Source organism: Xiphophorus maculatus, chromosome 22 (assembly GCF_002775205.1).
Source record: "Xiphophorus maculatus strain JP 163 A chromosome 22, X_maculatus-5.0-male, whole genome shotgun sequence".
In the NCBI taxonomy this organism is placed as follows: Eukaryota; Metazoa; Chordata; class Actinopteri; order Cyprinodontiformes; family Poeciliidae; genus Xiphophorus; species Xiphophorus maculatus.
In genome coordinates this window covers 23,928,356-23,948,362 of record NC_036464.1, presented here as the reverse complement: position 1 = coordinate 23,948,362, position 20,007 = coordinate 23,928,356, and the positions used below count along the sequence as shown (strand labels likewise).

At 42.1% G+C, this 20,007-nt stretch overlaps 1 protein-coding gene across 1 annotated transcript; it reads right to left on the bottom strand.

Annotated features, from left to right (window-relative positions):
• Nucleotides 1-219: 219 nt before the first annotated feature.
• LOC111606525 (protein FAM161A-like) lies at nt 220-8,689 on the bottom strand. Its single transcript, XM_023327237.1, has 5 exons — nt 8,222-8,689; nt 4,716-4,915; nt 3,110-3,390; nt 1,450-1,626; nt 220-1,214 (listed from the first exon to the last, which is right to left on the bottom strand). The coding sequence occupies exons 2-5, from the start codon at nt 4,812-4,814 to the stop codon at nt 482-484; spliced, it is 1,290 nt and encodes a 429-aa protein (XP_023183005.1). The 5' UTR covers nt 4,815-4,915; nt 8,222-8,689; the 3' UTR covers nt 220-481.
• Nucleotides 8,690-20,007: the final 11,318 nt, after the last annotated feature.

The window sequence follows — 20,007 nt, the reverse complement described above, 5'->3', positions numbered from 1 at the left end:
TCATTCTGAGTCTTCTTCAAATTCAGTGTAACACAGACCGCTCCAGATAAGTATGGTAGGTTAATGGGTTTTCTTATACTCACAGGTTGCAGTGACATTTTTCTGATGTGTGTTTTAGTTGGAACCAAATGTTAGTCACTCCACAATGTGCTGAGGCAAGAAGCGCTAAGAAACAGACTTGAAGATTGCAAAATTAATCACATTTATTTTGCACAGAGCCGATCTCATGCTATTACACCAATAATGCTCTAAAACATTAACATTACTTCAACCAAGTATTGCCGTTTCATAAAGATGTACACTTCCTGAGCTACCAGCTGTTTGTACAGAGAGCAACGTAGCTACTGCTCAACTATGCAGTGCAAACGTATTCTTCTACACGATAAAAGAATAACTTGTTTGTGAGAAGAAGCTGGGATCCACTTGGCTACAGATGCTTACAGACGTTTCTGCCTCGGACGTTGAAATGGATGGTGACAAACTACTTCCTCTCCTTCATCTCTATGGACAGCTCTATCTGCTTCTTCACTGACTTGGACGACAAACATCTCTGCGACCCGCTGAAGTCTAGGGAGAAATCAGACTGCTGGGGTTCTTGCTCTGGGTCGGAGCTCTGATCACTCTGGCCCTCTGTGGCTTCTCTTTCCATCATGAAGACAGTTTGAAGTTGGTGGTGGCGGCGGCTTGGGCTCTTGGCACGTCCGTCGCGGTACACGGAGCTGGGCAGCGGCGTGGCCTTGAAGCCCTGTCGCTCCTCTCTCCGACTAAAGTTTCCCAACTCTGCAGCTATCCTGGCTTCCCTCTTTTTCCTCTCCCTCTCCAAGAATTGGAAAGGCTCCTGGCCCCTTTCAGGGACGCTGCTGTTGCAGCCGCCTCTGGGGCGACGGTTGATGACCTCGTAGAGAGGCAGGTGGATGTGAGCCGGCGCGGGCGAAGCTCTGAACTTCTTCTGGCATTCTCGGAGCTCCTCCAGCTCTCGCCTCAGCAGCGTGTTCTCCAGCTCGACCTCGGAACGCGTCCGCACCCTGTGCCTCTTCCGCTCCTCTTCTCTCAGCATCATCTGGAAGGGTTTGGGGACGGTAACTTTGGAGCCGGACTGAGCTCTGGCACCTGTTGGATGGGGCGATCTTCCCTGTGGTTTGGGACAAGAGGCTTTCGGCTGAAACCTGAAGCTCTTCTTGGCCATCATGTGTTCGGGACTGTGCATCATTTTTCTGGATGAAAATGCAAGAGAATACTTTTTGACACTGGTTCAACTCAAGTAGCACAAAATATTGAAGTTGGAGACTTACAACCCAAACCAGAAGGATTGATAATAAACCAGTTCAACAAGAGAATTCTCAAGGACAACACAGACAGTCTGAGGAATAGTTTTTTTTTTTTTTAAGAGTTATATCTTCAAAAATAACAATCTGAACCTTTCAGTGAAAGCTGACTTTCAGGACCAACCTCTGAAGGGTTTGCTGCTGGTTGGAAGTCCAGCCCAGTTCTCCTAGGAAATCCTCTCCGCTGAGTTCTGATTGGTCAGAGCCGCTGGATGTGTCACGGAAGTCCAGCTCCTCCTGGGAATTAATCCTCTGCAGCCTCCTGGTGGGGCCGCTGCCGAAGAAGGCGCTATTACCCTTCCTGTCATGAAAACATTTACAAGTCGGGAGTTATTGTACGCTTGACTTGCATTTATTTGCCTAACAAATTGAATGACATCCGAGAGAGCCATTATTGTCATCATTATTATTTAGTTTAGTACTTTTTCCTACGTTAAGTTACCATTACAGACATCGCTGAATTTGGTGAGGATCTTATGAGACAGACCAACACAAAGCAGTGCATATTTGTGTACATGTGAGGTATTTTAACCACATGACAATAGTAGAGATGTCTCGATCTGATATCACCTGTATCAGTCCCAATATTTAAAAAAGAAATATTGGGACTGATGACATAAGGGCAAATCTATTCAATCTAATTCCATCATTTGTGCTCTGAGTGAAGTCACGTTTATTTATTTTATTGGCTGTTATTCGCCTAATTGCACTGAGTGCAAATTACTGTTGTCTTGTGTTTACATTTGACCAAGCTTGTGAAGGTATTGGTGTATCTAAGTGTGCTGTACTGTCCAATTTGTAATTCAGGACATCTGTGTCTGCATTTGGAAAAAAAAGAAACATTTTAAGGGGATTCAGCACCGTGTTTTTGTATCGGATCGGTGTCGGCCGACATTAAAACTCAGATATCTTCATCGGTATCGGAAGTGAAAAAAGTGGATGGGCGCATTCCCACTTCCAAGGTTGGAATCGTTGTGAAATAGCCTGAGGAGACATTTCCAAACTCCACTGTAGGTGTTAGAAAGATGAAACCTAAGAACGTATGCTCTTTTTATTTTTCTGTGTTGTTATTTTTTTCAATTTTAATGTAGATTCTTTCGCTGTGAAGAGTGCCATTTTCTCTACAAATGCAGGTGAACCGAATCAGTCTTGACCCGAACCAGCTGCATCCTGTGTGATTCCCTCACCAAAAACACACCTGGAGTGTTGCCTTGATCCTTTCATGAGTGTTTGAGAAATCCTTTAATCTCCCATGGCAACCATTCAACTGTCCAAAATGCCTGGCCGGACCTAGCCCCGCCTTCAAGATGCAGCTCCTACAGACTAGCCAGCAGCATACAGACCAAAAGTTTGGACACACCTTCTCATTGAATTCAATGAGAAGGTGTGTCCAAACTTTTGGTCTGAACTGAGTACAGACCAAAAGTTTGGACACACAGTTGTGTCCAAACCTTTGGTCTGTACTGTATATAGCGACACCCTGCTACAGACTGGCGACCTGTCCAGGGTGACCTCGCCTCTCGCCAGGAACGTTAGCTGGAGATAGAAACCAGCACCTCCCTACCCCACTAGGGACAAGGGTGTAAGAAAATGGATGGATGGATGGATGGATGGATATATATAACTGCAGTTAACATAATTACCAGATTATGCTACAAAATAGCATTGCATGCCTGGAGAACACAGAATACTGCCCTTTTAAGGTCTGTAGATGTAACGTGACAAAATATGCAGCTTCTACAACATGAACAAACATCGATAAGGAACAGCTGAACGTTTCTGACCGGATCATTTGCTTCTCCTCACTGTTTCTCCCTCTCCCCAGAACGTCGTCATCCTCCCTTCCTCCGTGCCTGTCCTGCCCCTGGCTGATGTACATCCTCTCCAGGTCGGCCATGTTCCTCAGGTGGGCGCTCTTCAGCTCCTCCAGCCTCCTGTAGTACTCCTGGTTGGAGAAGAAAACGCGCTCCTCCGTCTGCAGGCCGTAGATTTCCGGCGACAGAGAGCTGCGGCCGCCTCGGCCGCCGCTTCCGTCCTCGCTGCACTCCGAGTCCTGGTCGTTCTCCTGGGGGGTCGGAGGTACAGTCAGTGCGTGTTGAACACTGAGGATGTATTTTGCATTATTAGAGAAACAAACCTTCAGATGGTCCTAGTGTGAGCTGACTGTACGTAAAACAGGAAGACTTTATTTTCATGGTTTTCGCTTAGAGTATCATTTAGACGCACAGATGCGACCATGCTTTTTAGGCTAAAGCCGATTTTCAATTTTATTAATGCTGATGGTTTTCTTTTTGTTTGTTTTTTTTAAAAAGGATTTTAACACATTGTGCTGAGGTGATGTACACATAAAAAGTGCACTGAAGTTTATGCTTTTTTTTTTACTATTAATTTGCTTATACCCCAAAAACAGTTAGAAATATTAGTTTTAATTAATTTACAGAAAGTAAAAAATATGCTGTTTTCCAGTGTTTGAAATGCCATCACCAGCTACAGCCAATCATAAAAAAATAACATTTTGTTTCAACCCTCTTCAGTAGTTCTTGTGAATTTTGCAGCAGATATACGAGTCCTATTTTAAGCTACGTTTTTAACACTGAAACACATTTTTAGCTGAAAATATAGTGAACTAAATAAGATCATTTGTATTATTTCTATGAATAAAAAAAATCAGCATAAGACATGTAATTAAGAGTCTATTTAAAGTTGCAAAATGACTCTACTGCAACTTGACTTCCATTTGTGTCCACAAAAATAAATTCCTCCCTGTTCATTTCCTGTAGAAAGTGTCCTACCAAAGCACACAGTAGTGTAAATGCCCATCACTTGAAAGCAGTTACATTTTACTAAAGTGATATTTACTGTCTGCATGTAATCTGCGTCTTTTTCTCAACTTAAGTCAAGTTTACTCGAATTCCAGCACCTCGGCAGTTCAAAGTGGTTTACAAGATAAAACGTCATACAGTCTTCAACTACGAAACAAGCAATAAACATTACATTTTGTCAAACGCCACCATCAAAATCATCAAGCAAATAAAACATCAAATGCATTTCAATGTACGATGCAAATTACGTGCATTTTGTAAAAACCACACAGTTCGGTTACAGTCTTGTATTATTATTATTATTATTATTATTATTATTATTATTATTATTATTATTATTATTATTATTATTAATCTTGTTTTGTTTATTGCTTTTAACACTTTATATCTGTTGCTGCTGTTACACCTGCACCCCTTCGCAGGACAAGAGAGAGGCTGTTTCTTCTTAATTGGTCTGATTCAACTCTAAACTTCAAGCTGAAAAATGCTGAACGGAGGGGGGAAAAAGTTGCAGATTTTAAAAACGAGGATGATTACCGTTAGAGCCACCGTGGGTACAAAGCCTCACCTCACTAATGCAGTCCTCGTCCTTCTCAAAGTAAATTTCTCTCTGCTGCCCGTACAAAGCCATCAGCTGGTTGTTCTCCAGAGCAGGCGACCGGTACATCACTGCCACGTTCTTCCTTATTTCCTCTGAAATCAGCCAGAAGCGTGTGTGGGTGTGTGTGTGAGTGTATCCTCCTCCGTCACCTCGGTGTACACACTGACCTGCTGAACAAACAGCCTGTTAAGACAGCAGCAAAGATTAGCACGGACTCCCCATCCCTCTCCCTCTCTCTCTCGCCCTTCTCTCACACATGCAGACTACCAGCGTTATCCTCTTACATGCAGGACTGCAGGCCAGGTGGGCCATATGGTCCCTCTGGGCTTTTCACTTATAGGGGCGTAATCATGGGTGTGTTAGATGTCAGAGTGAATTTTGCCTGATGTGATTTTCAGATTAACGCAACGGTGCGAGAGCTGATCGGCAGGCTGCACCTGTTGGGGCTCGGAAGGGGTCTGCAAGGCAAAACGGGGTCAAAGCATCGCAGAGATGGAAAGAGAACGACGTACGCCGCTGCACATTGTGCCAACTTCTTCATCTGACCAAGTTTATCCACACCCAGCGTGCTCAAGGCTTTCCACGGCTCTGTGTTACGAACGTCACTTCAGAGGTTGTGTGGTCTGTGTGCGCGTTACGTTCAAATGCAATGCTTCGAGATCATTTTTAGGCCGATCATTACAATATTTGCAAGGTGTTACGGAAAGGGTCTTAATAGATTGAGAATATATTTAGAATTTATTTAGAACATATTTGATTTTTAAAGTGAACAGGTTTATAAATGCACTTAAAATAACATCAAAATGTCTAATTCTAGCATAGAATAAGCACACAAATACATTTAAAGTATAAGTGTACATATAGTTGCACTTTAGCACATAAAAGTAAATGAAATACACTTCAAGTTGAATTTTAATTGTATTTAAATTCTACTAAAATTTACCAAGCATGAAATCAGTTGTTTCAACATAGCTCTTAAGATTTACTTCATTATAATTTATGAAACATATTTAGTGTGACATTTTAGTACAGTTAGTACAGTTATATATATATATATATATATATATATATATATATATATATATATATATATATATATATATATATATATATATATATATATATATATATATATATATATATATATATATATATATATATATATATATATATATATGTACATATTTCCCCTGGGTAAGTTAACACTAAAAGATGTTTCTCATGCAAAAAGGGTAATCAAAAGCAGATGTTTTTTACTGTGGTTTTTGCAGATTGGCTCATAAGTTAAGCTCAGGTGAAAACAGACTTGGCCTCAGGAGCTGACAGATGAAGTTGGAGAGTTATACCGCCAGCCACAGCCAACCGATAATCCTTTTACTTTGCTTTCCTGACACACTTGTTCATCTCGTGCTTGGGCAGCTCTCGCCATCTGTCTCCTATCTTCTTCTTTTGCTTCCACCACCTGTCTGTGTAAGATTCCCGGACTAACGGCTTTGTAACCCTTTCCTCTCTTTACACAGGTGTGTGATATTTGATATCAGTTTGGTCAGTAATTACTGTCTTTCACAAGTAGATGTTTTGTTTTCCACTTGTCCTGTCCTGATGTTTGACTTACATATTTATTATTTATTTATTACCTGCCACCAACAAGCCCACAGGACAGCACCTAGGTCACCCCCAAGAAGTTATCATCCCGGAGGAAAACACAAATGTCCCAAAGCGCTGCATTCACAGCATCAGGCTGTAAAACGCCAGCGCCTCCTTCTACAAACAGGTCTGTCACAAGAACAGATTTTGCTGGACAATAAATTGTCCCAGAAGTTATCGCGATAAATGAGCATCTATAACTCCTGAGACCCAGAGAAAAAAAAGTTTTCAAATTTCTTTGTTTTTACACTACATGACTCTTTGGAGTGAAAAAACATCACTACAACTGAAAAAGTTTCAAAACATGTTTTTATTTACTTTTTAGAGTATGTCCTTCGGAGAGGACATCGGGACTCTCTTGTGGCAAATATGAACACATGTCCTAGGATGTCCTCTCTAAGGACCAACAGGATTTAATACAGTGGCATGTATAGTTTCAGAGTTATGAACAAAAAAACCTATGTCCTCCACAGAGGACAAAAATGTATTGCTGGGTCTCAGGAGGTTTGGTAGTGGTATAAATGAAGCAATGAAAACCCGAGTACAAAATGGACCCACTGGGTACCAAATGGGCTAAAAAAGTGGGTTTTGAAGTGGGATAGTCTGCAGGTTTCATATTGGCCCATGAAGGTCCTATGTTGGGGAAAATCTGGTCACTGATTTGGGTCCAACAGGTAAAAGTGCACAAAAACTCATCTGGGAGCCATTTTTCAAGTTCTTAGGGTGGACGTGTTGGACTCTATTGGACCGACAGCGGTTAAACAATAACGATAAAAAATTGTTAAAGTGACTGCAAATAAAAACAAGTCTAGAAATGTAACCGTTACAAAAAAATTATGAGGGCACACATAACACCTTCTTTTTTTTTTTCCACATTTATTTTGTCCAACAACTAATAATGTGATTTAATTCAATTGCAATTCCAAAAAGTGTAAACTGTTGGAAAAACATGAAGAATCAGACTGAACTAAAATCCTTGCATAGTGGGAACAATATGGGGAAAATTCAAAAGCTTTGAATTTTATCTGAGCTAAGCAGTGTTTTGTTTTGTTTTGTTTTTTTAAAGTGCCGTAACTCGTTTCCAGCTCCAGTGAACCACTTGGCCTTCTCTGCTTCTTCTTGCAGGCTGACTTTTGATGTCAACCTGAAAAACATCGCGAACAAGAAAAAAGTACGTTTAGCACTAGTTTGCCTCTTTGCTGTGTCATCTATTTTGTCATTCCAGTTGATCGTGCTAAATAAGAACATATGGTTTAGACATTGTTTTGCTACAACATTTGTGAGTACAGTTGGTGTGTAACTGCTCAATGCTAAACTGTTCACTCTTCCACAGGAAAACGCAAAAGGCTTTAAAGAACAGGCGCCCTTGCCTCAAAAATGGAAACGATTGCACTGTAACTAATCTAATTTGCACTTTATTTTAAAAAAAGAAAAGAAATCAACAAAATTTCAAGTGTCTGAAGTTAAAAATCTTCAGACAGCATTGAAAACTTGCCCGTCTTTGAGCCTTTTACATCCCCATGTCAGCCAGTTCAGGCGACATGAGGAATTTCATCATCCTTCTTGTGACGTCATCCGCTCCCAGACACCGCTGAACTTCATAAACTTCAACCAAACCCCTTTGAGGTGCAACAATGCAATATGTCCACTAGATGGGGATGTTACGCCTCTTTTTTTGCTTCCCTTGGTAACAGATGCAGCACCGGTGCAAAGTGATTTTCAGCTTTGTGCCGGAAACATCTTTTACTTTCAGATGAGACGTAATCAGCCTGCAGTGTTACAGAATTAGATAAATACATCTGTGTTTGCCCGTGACACCTACTCACATGGCGACGTCTCATGACACTGGAAGCTGCTGCTGCTCCTGGCTTGTTTGTCACCTCTGGAAATCAGCCTGTCTTTTCGTTTTCTGCCCCATGCGAGTCTCCTCAAACACCTGGCTCTAGGTTCACGTCAACTTTTCCTTCACAGCATCTGAGGTACAGACGCTCCTTTGTGTGAGAGAGAGGAACACACTCCAGCTGCGGTGAAATAATCCATTCATTCAGTCTGGTGCTGTAGTTCAGCTGAGGCCAGTTCAGTTCACGATTGGTCAGATTCGGGGCTGTTTAGTGATGGCACATAATGGCAGCATCTTTGAGCAGGTTGGAGGACAAACGTCGGTAAATTTGTTAGAAGGTTTTTCCACGAGTATGCTTCAGCGTTACTCCCTGCACTCTGAAATTCTTACGATACATATAAGACATTTTCTGGCATAGTCACTAGAATGTCTGAAGACCGATGGGCCTTGTAGGGCACCGGTCCCCTACAAGGTCCGCTGCCCGGGGTTAGGTTTACGGCTAAGGTGTGAATTGAGTTTAGGGTTAGGCGTGTACTGATAATGGTTAAGCTTAAGGTAAGAGTCGGAGTTAATCTTTAGAAATGAATGAAAGCTGAATGGAAGTCAATAAATAACCATTGTGAAAATAGAAAGACACTTTTGTGCGTGTGTGTGTGTGTGTGTGCTTATCCAGAGTGTTTCTTTTGGATGAATGGATGCAGTGTTCGGTCAGAGTGGGGCAGAGTAAACAGTCGTCTCAAGACTGGATTTTCCTTCTCCTCTCAGGCCTCGGCAGAGTCTCTTCTGCACCAAGTGGGAGGTTTAGAAATCTGAAGGAGCTCACAATCCTCAACACAGATCCCTCAGCTGTTTCACCAGTCTTTTGATTCGGGGATGAGTTACTGTAACCGACTGCTTCAAGGGTGTTTTATTAACCACAGTGCCTTCAAGCAGACAATTACGTCCCATCAATTAAGAGAATTAGGCATGGTTTTCAGCACTTGTTACCAAGGAACCATCTAAAAAGTGCAGCATTTTATTTTGTAAAACCACAGTGTTCAGACTACACCGTTTGTTGCAATTACAGCTACAAGTGTTTTTTGTTTGCTGTACATCAATTTAGCGCATCCAGACACAACGGCGCATGGAGAGGCTCAAATCTTTGCCCATTATTCTTCACAACTCAGCACAAGCTGTTTCTGATTGGATGAAAGGTGCCTGTGAATATTCATTTTTAATTCTTTCGTCCAACAGTCAAATCCACAAGGCTGTGGGTAGGTTGGCGTGTGTATGTGTGTGTTTCTCCTGACCTCACACTCCAGGGTGTGACTTCTGCTTAAAGTGTTCCTTGGAGTTTTGATAGTTGTTGGTTTTCCTGGTAGAAACCAGTTCCTGGCATCCAGCCCTCTTTCTTGTTCCCTGGGATTATTGAGGAGATCTACATATTTCAAGGTCAACAAAGTGAAAGTTGACTCAACTTCGAGAAATGCAGGAGGAAATGCTTCACACCAACTTCAAACAGGGTTGTCCAAAGTCGATCCTGGAGGGCCGGCGTCCTTCATGCCTTGGTTCTCTCCCTGGTGATAGTAACTACCTTTTCATCCACTTGTGTTGAACCGGGGGAGAAAACTAAAACATGGAGGACGCCGGGCCTCAAGGACAGACTTTGGACACAGCAAACACTTGCAAAAGACAGTTTAGTCAGACGTCTACTGACTTCTAAAAGGAACAAAAAAACATCATCCTGGGCTTTTTTGGGCAGCAGTGGAGCAGAGCGACGGTCTTCTGTCACCGTGGTCCAAAAACTTGCACAGAATCCAAACTTTTTTCTAAAGTTTTCTAACTTTTTTCCTAGCCAGTTTTACAACAGCTGGTACTAATGATCGGGCATATGCTCACCTTGGACACCTGCAGCTATCCATCCATCCATCCATCCATCCATCCATCCATCCATCCATCCATTTTTTAACACCCTTGTCTCTAGTGGGGTCAGGAGGGGTGCTGGTGCCTATATCTCCAGCTAACTTTCCAGGCGAGAGGCAGGGTTCCAGCTGCAGCTATTGGGAGTCAATTTATTAAGTTTGCTTGTTGTTGAAGGCATATGTCTGTCCTTCTCTCATAATGACATTGCTCGTGACATTTATTAACCAAACAGAACTGTTTATGTGCTCATTTCAAGACAGAGACAGTAACAGACAAAAGTCATCAGAAATGTGAATTTTTCTTGCTTCACTAAAACGACTCTGCTGTCTTTTGGTTATGAATTGGACTTCCAAAAATAGAGTTGCTCTTTCCAGATAAGCCGTCACAACATCTCTGGAGAAAAGTTTGCATGCTAGGGGAAACCCCCCTCCCAACAGCTTTTCATTCCTCTGAGGTCACACGGACTTGTGGTGGAGGAGAAGGTGCTGGTGCTTTCACAGAAGTGCGTACAAAGGCAGCCTTTCACTTGTGAAATCGTGGCGCTGAACAGCAACGTGGGCGAAGACACTCATTTTAGTCCTCTGCAGGACTAAACACTGACGTAACTGCTGGGTGGAGAAGTGGCTCTTCAGCCTGCTAATTGCCCTCTGCACAGCAGCACTTCACAACCTGTTTGTGTTGGACAGGAACACTCCACCCTCAAGCCAACCAGTTTCTCTCCTCAACAACTTGCATAACACAACCTGCTTTAAATGAGACCCAAAATCCAGACTGACGTCGGGAGTCAAACGGGTCCTCCACTCGGAGATATTCCCAGCAGATAAAAGCTGTTCACATGATTTCCTGTATTTTAAGATCTTGTTTCTAAATATACCATACTGTACAAACAGGAAATAAGCAGCTAGAGCTTGCGCAGATTGGATTAAAAAAAAAATTTTACCGTCAATTTCTACCAGAACCTTTGTGTTTGAAGGAAGTATTCCAAATAATTAATACACCTAAACCCTCAAGCCCTAAAAGCAACAGTCTTTTAAACACAGAAAGGTAAATATAAACGTTGAGAAATAAAAGTTTAAGGAAAACAACTTGTACCATATTTAACTGGTATTACCTGACATTAAAAGTCTATTAAAATGGACTTTTAATGTTATTGGGTTGTGTTAAGTCTCACTAGAGAATGAATGGTGTATTTTTAGTAGCATTACTATTTTATACAGACAGTTTTTAGTCATACAGTAAGTAATGCCATCATAGTTTTCTGTTTCAAGCACCAAGCATCATCAGGTGAGTAAAGTGTCTCCATAGCTTTGCCTTAAGAAAGCATTACCTTATTGCTGCAGTATCTAAGTAGCAGCCGTGTTGATTCTCTGGCAGTAGTGGGCGTGTTTGGTATACAGGCTGAGGCGCTCATGCTGAACATCCCCAAAAACTGGTGATCAGATTGGGTATTCAGATTCATTTTTATTCGTATCCCAATTTGGGAAACTGATATTCATCCAGCCATCCATTCATTTTCTAACACCCTTGGCCCTAGTGGGGTCAGGAGGTGCTGGTGTCTATCTCCAGCTAACGTTTTGGGTGAGAGGCGGGGGTCACCCTGGACAGGTCGCCAGTCTGTCGCATCACGGCAGTCTGAGCACGGCTAAAGATGAGCTTTCATAGGAATTTTTCTTATTCCTATGCATCAATTTTATGCCAGTAGTTTGTTTTTATCTCATACTTGCAGATTAGTTTACTTCCTACTTCAGTGTCACTGCAGGTTATTGATGGTAATCAGCTGATACCCATCATTTGTATGGTTGAGTCCCGTAGTTTTTCCCTCTTTACTGTCTATTGAGCCCCTGGTCAATTTGCCGTTAGCCTTGTAAATCATTGAAAAGCATGTTTTCTCCTGAAAGGTTTTACCTTTGCATTGGATCCCATCCCCGTCCACGGTCTTACCTTTGTCATGTTCGCAGGCAATTTCCTGACTTGTATGCAGAAGCACACTCGAATGCAGTAAACCGAGGTTTTAGTAACAGTATATACAAAATATGAAAATGTGCAGCTAGAGATGCCCTTTTCTCTGAACAGGACAGTGGAAGTTTGGGGGATGATTGCAAGGTGGATTGCTTTTAGGGGGAATGAGCTTACAGTCTTGATGGTGGTTTGCATGCGCTGGAGGAGGCAAAATGGATTCTGGTGTGGAAGTCAGGTCCTGGAGAGGTTGTGGGTGTGAGGTGAGTCACCAGTTCTGGAGAAATGAGAGGATGAACTTTTCTTTCCCGAGAGGTTTGCTGGTCACGGATGTTGACCTGAATGCAGAGAGAGAGAGAGAGCAAAGGTAAGTTTGACCTCAAATCAAGCTTTAGTAAAACCTCTTGAGATTTTATTACAATCTCAAGAGGTTGTAATAAAGGGAATACTAAAGAGTGGTAGCAGGCTAGAGACTGAAGGTTTATCATCCGGCAGAGAGTGGATGTCCTGCAGCTTCTTATATCCTCAGAGGTTTGACGGAACTGCAGGCTTACAGTTTGCACAGAGTCAGGAACCCGATCTGCCAAGATCCACTCTAGAAACCAGAATCCCACGCAGGCCAAAACACACTCACACACCCAAGTCCAGACGAGCGGCTTTCTGAACCATCAATCATGAGCACATTCAAATGGTTCTGTTCCCGGGTCTGACTCATTTTCATTAAAGCAGCTTTTCATTTGAGTGAAAGAACATGCTGGGACACAATTTGGCTTAAGTAAAATACAGGTGCAAGAGGAATTCCACAATTAAAGGTTTCCTGTGAGTAGGACAGCTACAAAGGGCCAAAACGCAGGCAGGTTTAGTGGTAGTGATTTAACAGTAGAGATAAGTAGAGACAAGAGAAATGATAATGCCCCGTGCACATGCTCAGATTAAAAACCACAAACCTGTCAACTCACATCCTCCACACTTTCGCAAAGTCGCTATGCCACTGGCTCAAGTGTCACCTGATACATATTGTTTCTTCTTCTTTTTGAGACCTTTCCACAAAGAGTTATGTAAAGGATAAATGATCTGTCTCAGATCCATGCTATTCCTGGTAGTATCTCATTTAAATGTACTTTAACATTCATGGATGTTCAGATTAGTCAACCTTATACCAGAAATTGCTTGTGACGTTTTCGTTTTTAGAGATGGGATGTTTCCTTTCCTCTATTACTACTTTAGCGACTCTTTCCCACATGTGCCCAGCATGCCCTTTTACAGCCCCCACAGAGCAACAGCAAACGACCCAGTTGGGAATGGCTTTAGTGGTTTCACATGAGAAAGGATCATGCTAAGAGCTCCACTCGCAGCACTTCCAGCACGTACACCAGCTTTAGTCTTTCTCTTTTGTTGCCCTTCGAATATTCCTTTTACTGCTCACACTCGTCGACGCCGCAGCTCGTACATGCACAGGCGGGTTATGACACAGCCGACGTCTGTGCTGCCGCTTTGTGCAGCAAAACCTCTTTGGCAGAGGCTCTGTGAGGGAAATCTTAGCTCAAGTTCGAGGCAATGTTTGACACATTTGCATTCGCCACCACCTCCACCACAACCCCAATTCAAGCAAGAAATTTAGGTCGGTCGCAGAGTGACAGATTTCCACATTTAAACCATAATGAGTGCTGTATATCGTGTTACCGTTACTGCAGGTGCTTGAACCAGCAACAACCTTGACCTGGAAGTGAAGGCAGTGGGGAAAACGAGAGGAAGACTGTGCATTTCACTTGCCAACGAAGAACAAGCCACTTCTTCAAAAGGCCTCTCACACACTTGATGTGGGTTTTTGCTTTGACTCATTGAAGTGTAAGGTATTCTCCTGCTAGCCCAATGATCTTGACACAACATGTGACTGTATCTGTTAAAAAGGATTTTGAAGGGTTCTTAGTAAAGCAGCGACCCGTATAACACATTTACAGCTACTGGAAGAGAAATACTAGATGGGGACGGTACGTCACACAACGCTTTAGGACCGCTAGTAAGATAACTGTTGACTGAAGGAAATGATCGATCCTGGTGGCACGGATTTAAGCCACTCAAAATCTGACAATGGCGAAAGGTTTTGAAACTGGCGCAAATAATGTTCTTCACTCTTTACTCTTGTTGTGCCTTTATGTCAGAGGCTTTTTGAATAATAAACACTTAAGTCTTGATAATGATTCGATAGATTTTACTCAGAAACACATCTACCGTATTCTCCGTACTATGAGGTGAAGTTAAAAGTCCTTTTTGTGTTTTTATATCAGAAAACAACAGGGCACCTTATAATCTGGAACACCTTCTACATTGTTCTGGAGTGAAACAGCACCCTCTAGTGATTGAAAATGGATTTTGTGTGGTGCACACATCGCGGAGTGATACGTACTGTGCTTTGACTGACTGACTTATCTGACTTTTGTTTCGCTTAACGTGCCTTATTGTCCAGTGCGCTTAATATGTGAAAAAAGATCAGAAATAAACTGTTCATTGACTGTGCGCCTTATAATCCAGTGCGCCCTATAGTGTGGAAAATATAGTAGTTGCCATTCCTTGCTCTATTGAGCACCTGCTTGCTGGCGGTCCTGATCCAGCTCTGCACTGGTGGCAACTCGATCCCTTCGTTGAACTCTTTTCAGGACGCAGTCCACTCACTTGCTGAACTTTTTTTTTTTTGGCAATTCTGACGTTTTTCTCACAGCACTTGAAACCTCTCTCCCATAAGATGATTCAGAAGCTTGTTGATTTTTGTAGAATCAGAATCAGGATCAGTCTTTATTGTCATACAGAAGCACAACGAACTTTGTTTTAGTAGAACCCATCGAAAGAACGAAAAAACAAAAGAAGATTAATTTTTGTTGATTTGGGTGGATGGTTAAAAATGAGTAAATAAAATAAACTCAGAAGGACAATGTATGGCAGGGGTCTCAAACTCCAGTCCTCAAGGGCCGCTGTCCTGCAACCTTTAGATGTGCCTCTGCTGCACCACCTGAATAGAATAATTAGGTCATTAAGGCTCTGGAGAACTGATCTACACAAGGAGGAGGTAATTAAGCCATTTCATGCCAGTGTTTTGTACCTGTGGCACATCTAAAAACTGCAGGACAGCGACTGGAGGACTGGAGTTTGAGACCTCTGATGTATGGTTTAGTGATTCAGTTTTTGCTTTAGCTACTAAAGCAAAATCCTGGTTTGTGTTGTTGATATCCCTTGCTATTTAAAAAAAACACAACATTGGGCAAAACGGTCCAAACATGCAATTTCTCAACCCAAAAATGATGGACCAATGTCTACGAAAAGAATGAACAATAACTGATGTAACGGAGCCACTTTAAACTTGCTGCCACCAAGAGTGGGATGCATCTAGAAGTTTCCCTGGAAAACCCGACTATCTAGATTTTGTGCTTAAACCTATTCCTTACATAAACCTAACAGAATAAATGTGGTTAAATTAAGCCATTCACTTCAGCAAGTGAACGCCTGAAGTGAACCTGAAATGAAAAAGGGAAGTAGATTTTTCTAAAGGTATTTTGTGACATTAGTCTCATGTTTAGAGAGTCATTTTCAGGATTTCCCATCAATGACTGATATTCACAGCCAGTGGTGCTCACGCCAGAGACAGCCTGTCCTTCATACACCACAGATATCACAAATCACAGGAAATGAGAAAAAGGGGGCACTGTGAGCACAAATATGCGCCTGAGCACCATAAGATTCAGGTTTCATTTCCCCTTCCAGAATAAGGCCTCCTCCTGTACATCAACTTCAGCTACTCATCGCACTCGTGTGTCCATGTGCCTTGTTCACAAGTCACCAGGCCTTTTTACGTCATTAATTTGATTTTTCTTGTTAGGTTAGTAGCTCCAAATTAGGCCAAGTGCGCTCTCTCTCTCTCTCTCTCTCTCTCTCTCTCTCTCTCTCTCTCTCTATATATATATATATATATATATATATATATATATATATATATATAAACTCTAGTATTTGCAAGGCCCAGCTTAGTTATTGGCTTTTGAATGTCGACTGAGGTGGCCGTCATAAACTACTGGAACAGACACAAAGACTCCTCTGTTGCTGTGGCCGCAATAAAAAGAATCCCAGGAAGGAGAAAGAGAGAGTCTTTTCTGTCCTGACCTTTCCAGGGAAGAGGGTCTGTGATTCCTGTTCCCTTTTATAGGCATCATTGTTGCTCCTCCAAAGAACACAGGATCTGATCCAAAAGATGCCATCCTCTGTTTATGCACTCATTTTCTCCTCTTTTAGTTCATCTGAATGCTAGCCTGAAAAGATCCCTTTAGTCGTCTAGCTAACTTTTCAGCTTTTTTTACTTTGATTTTAAAACTCAAGGGGACAGCTGCATAATAATGATGGGTCTTCTCTCGACCCTGGTCTGTAATGTTCAGCATCAGGACCCGACGTCTGGTCCCTGAAACCAGTCTGTAACATTTTCACTGCCTTTAAACTCACCTCTCCTGCTTGAAAGCTCAAAACTAGTCGCCTGCCTCAAAATTAGACAGCCTGAAACTGAACCTGCCTCAATGACTGGCGTCCCAAACCAGGTATCTACCAGTAAAGTCTAACTAACCCGCAGACTGAGCCAAGAGACGCAAAGGGTTGTGGTGATGAGAGGAGGGGAGAAGTGGGACAGAAGAAGCACTATAGCTAACTTATAAACTTTATTGCTACATTTAGTGACGAGTGAAGTTTTATCAAAAAATTAATAAGTGACAAATCTAGCAACTTTTTTTTTTTTTTTTTTTTTTGCATTATTGGCAGCGACGCTCTGCAGCTCTGAGTGAGAACGTGTGACTGTGTGAGACGCTTTAATACCCAAACGCAGGGCCGTGTAATGTTTTAAACAAACAGCCCTGCCTAACAGGAGCCAACTGTTCAACTCAGGGGGCCAGCACTGAGATTAGTTTAGGCAAAATATAGAAGAACTTAGCAACTTTACGTACAAATGTCAAAAAGACAGAACCCTTCCTAAACTATTTAGACAGCTTATCAACAGCCAAAAGTTGATTTGGGGGTTAGTTACACTTTAACATCAGGCGCCCTGCTACAACCTCAAGCTAGGACCCTGCCAAACAGGTTTCCTGCTTCAAGCCCAAAACGAGGTCTCAGTCTTAACATCAGGAACCCAACTACCAACTCAAACCTAGTTTCCTCTCTAAGCTGTCCCAGTACCAGTTTCAAGGTTACGATCCCAGGTAAGGTCTGAGATTAACGTCTGCAACTTTAAACTGAACAAATTAAATGTGATCATTTTTGAACTGCAGTCGCATGCAAAACATTTTTGCTGGAACGTTTTGAGATCATGTCATGACACGTTGCTTTTTGAGATCTTTTTAACCTCCTGTACTTCATCAGACAGCTTCTCTCTGGGGGGACGGGGGTTTCGTACCATCTGTTTCGTAGTTACTTTTCACAAAGGTCCAGGTTGGCTTGGGTAACGTTGATGAGCAGAAACAGAAGGGAACAGATGCGTTTTCACCGCATCAGTTGGTTATTGTGCCTTCATTCGGCATTGTAGAGCCTAGTAATACATCATGAAAAAAAAACCAAACAGCTATTGATATGTTCACGGCAGCTGAAAGCAATGTTATCTCCTCCTGATAATGACTGGAGAGTTACTACGACCATGAACATCATTTATCTCCGTGGAAACAGCTTGGTAAATGCTGATAATTGTCTGAGAGAGTCTTACTTTAGAGGGAGTGGCTCATTAGAGATCTGGTTTGAAACTGTTGGTGTGTGTGTGCGTGTGTGTGTGTGTGTGTGTGTGTGTGTGTGTGTGTGTGTGTGTGTGTGTGTGTGTGTGTGTGTGTGTGTGTGTGTGTGTGTGTGTGTGTGTGTGTGTGTGAGAGAGCCTGATTCTTTGACTTCTTGACAACCAGTCACTCCGGCACCCTGGCTGCTCTGTTCAGGTCCAAACTGGCCGATTAATCTGTTCTGTTCACGATGCCTGTTGCACCTGGTTTATATCATAGCTACACAGCGCTAACTGATTGTCAAAAAGAGCTAAGCCAGATGTATTAATTAATACATACGATGCTCCTACAGCTTGTCTGTGTTGGTAAAAAAAAAAAAAGAAAAAAGAAAAGCTTCATTTTTCAAGGCTTGTGTCACACCAATGAAAGAACACAGCATCTGTGTGGCTGTGGTTCTATTTCTATTAGTCTCAAGTCAGTGTTGATCAAGGACGGTGGAGAAAGACCAGGATCTGGATATGGGCTCTCTGCCCAGGACTTCCTGTAAAGAAACGAGCCTGTGTACAGACGCCCAAACAAAGCACAGGGTGGAGCGAATGCTTTCTCCCAATTCAGTTTGCAAAGAACTTTTTGCTTTTTTTTTGCTTTTCCTCGCTTTGTCTTTTTAATACATGAAAGCATCTTTAAAACATAACAGTGAAAGCAACAAGATAAAAAAAGTAATAAAAGAGCTAAAATCTTCCTGCATCCTGGTAAGTTTTGTATACTCTTTTTTTTTTTTTTTTACCAATTTCTACTGCAGAAATGTATTGGATGTGATGCATTAGGAGTTTCTGACTTCTTGTTCAAAGGTTCAAATCTGATTCATAAAGCAAATCCTTTTTTTTGTTAAAATTACAAGTTATATACAAGCCAAATAAATGTTTCTGACATTCTAATGAAACCTTTATAACTTCAACAATATATAATATAGAACTCAAAACTTAAAGGAAATCTTACTTTCTGATTTAATGCCTTGAAATTGTCTCTTTAGAAACTCCTGCTCTTTCTGAAAGTCCACCTTCAGGAAGTCATCACACGGCTCCTCTGTTAACCCTTTAGCAACCTTCTTACCAGCATCTCACTGAGAAGTAGCTCTTATAATGAGCTCAGCAGATCCGCAGCTCCACCAGGTGTTTGCTAATTGCTGCTGGCTAGTCTGAAGGGGCAGAGTGGGGGAACGAATAATGTCAACTGAAGAGTAGTAGGAGAAGAAAGTAGCATAGAGAGGAAAAGTTTGTCTTCCACCAACTCAAACCTGTACAGAGACAGCTCAGGTTAGCCAAACCCGCTGGAGTGAGGCATGAGAGAGGCAGAGACAACAGAAAATAAGATTGGACATCGACGTGTAAACATGTCTCAGTAAAAATGAAAAATAAAAAACTGAACACCTGATGGGTTGTGTATCTGTAGAATAACAAAACCATTCCTGTTAAATAACAGAACGCCATAGTGGATACCATAATCCGGTTAAGTACTGATCGGAAAAAGATCAGAGTAATATCAGCCAATAAAACCAGAACCAAACAAGTTGAGGCAGAGATGGACGAAGGTTCTGGTTAAAAGGTTAAATCCGACCAAGAACCGATTAGCTGAATGGCGTTGACTGGTGATAGAGTGGAAATGGTTGTGAGGTTTGAACCCCAGCACACGTGTGTTCAGACCACAAATAAAACTCTTTGACTGCGACGCTTGAAAGAGAAACTGTACGCAGGAATACTTCATGACTGCATGAATGGTTCCTAACGAGTGAAAGCTTCTGGAGGTGTGAACTCTGAGTAACAAGCCGGGCCAGGAAAGCCCTACGCTAATGTTAAAGTGTTTATTATTCAGAAGAAAGTCACTTTTCATTCCACTTCACACATGGTTTTTACTTGCATAGCCAGAAACATGAGAGCATTTAGGAAATTTGCGATTTTCATTCACAAACGACAGAACAATGCTCGAGCGCTTTTCTGCTTTCCTTGATTTCTGGGACACCAGAGCGAGAAGTGAGAGAACACCTCACCGACCGCACGCTGCCTGGAACATAAGTTTCATTTCTTGCCAAAACCCAACATTTACTTCACTTTCACTTCACCTAGACGGCTCCCACCCATCCTCCACCAAGTACTAAGCACCATCTAAAAGTCATTTCCTCTACTTT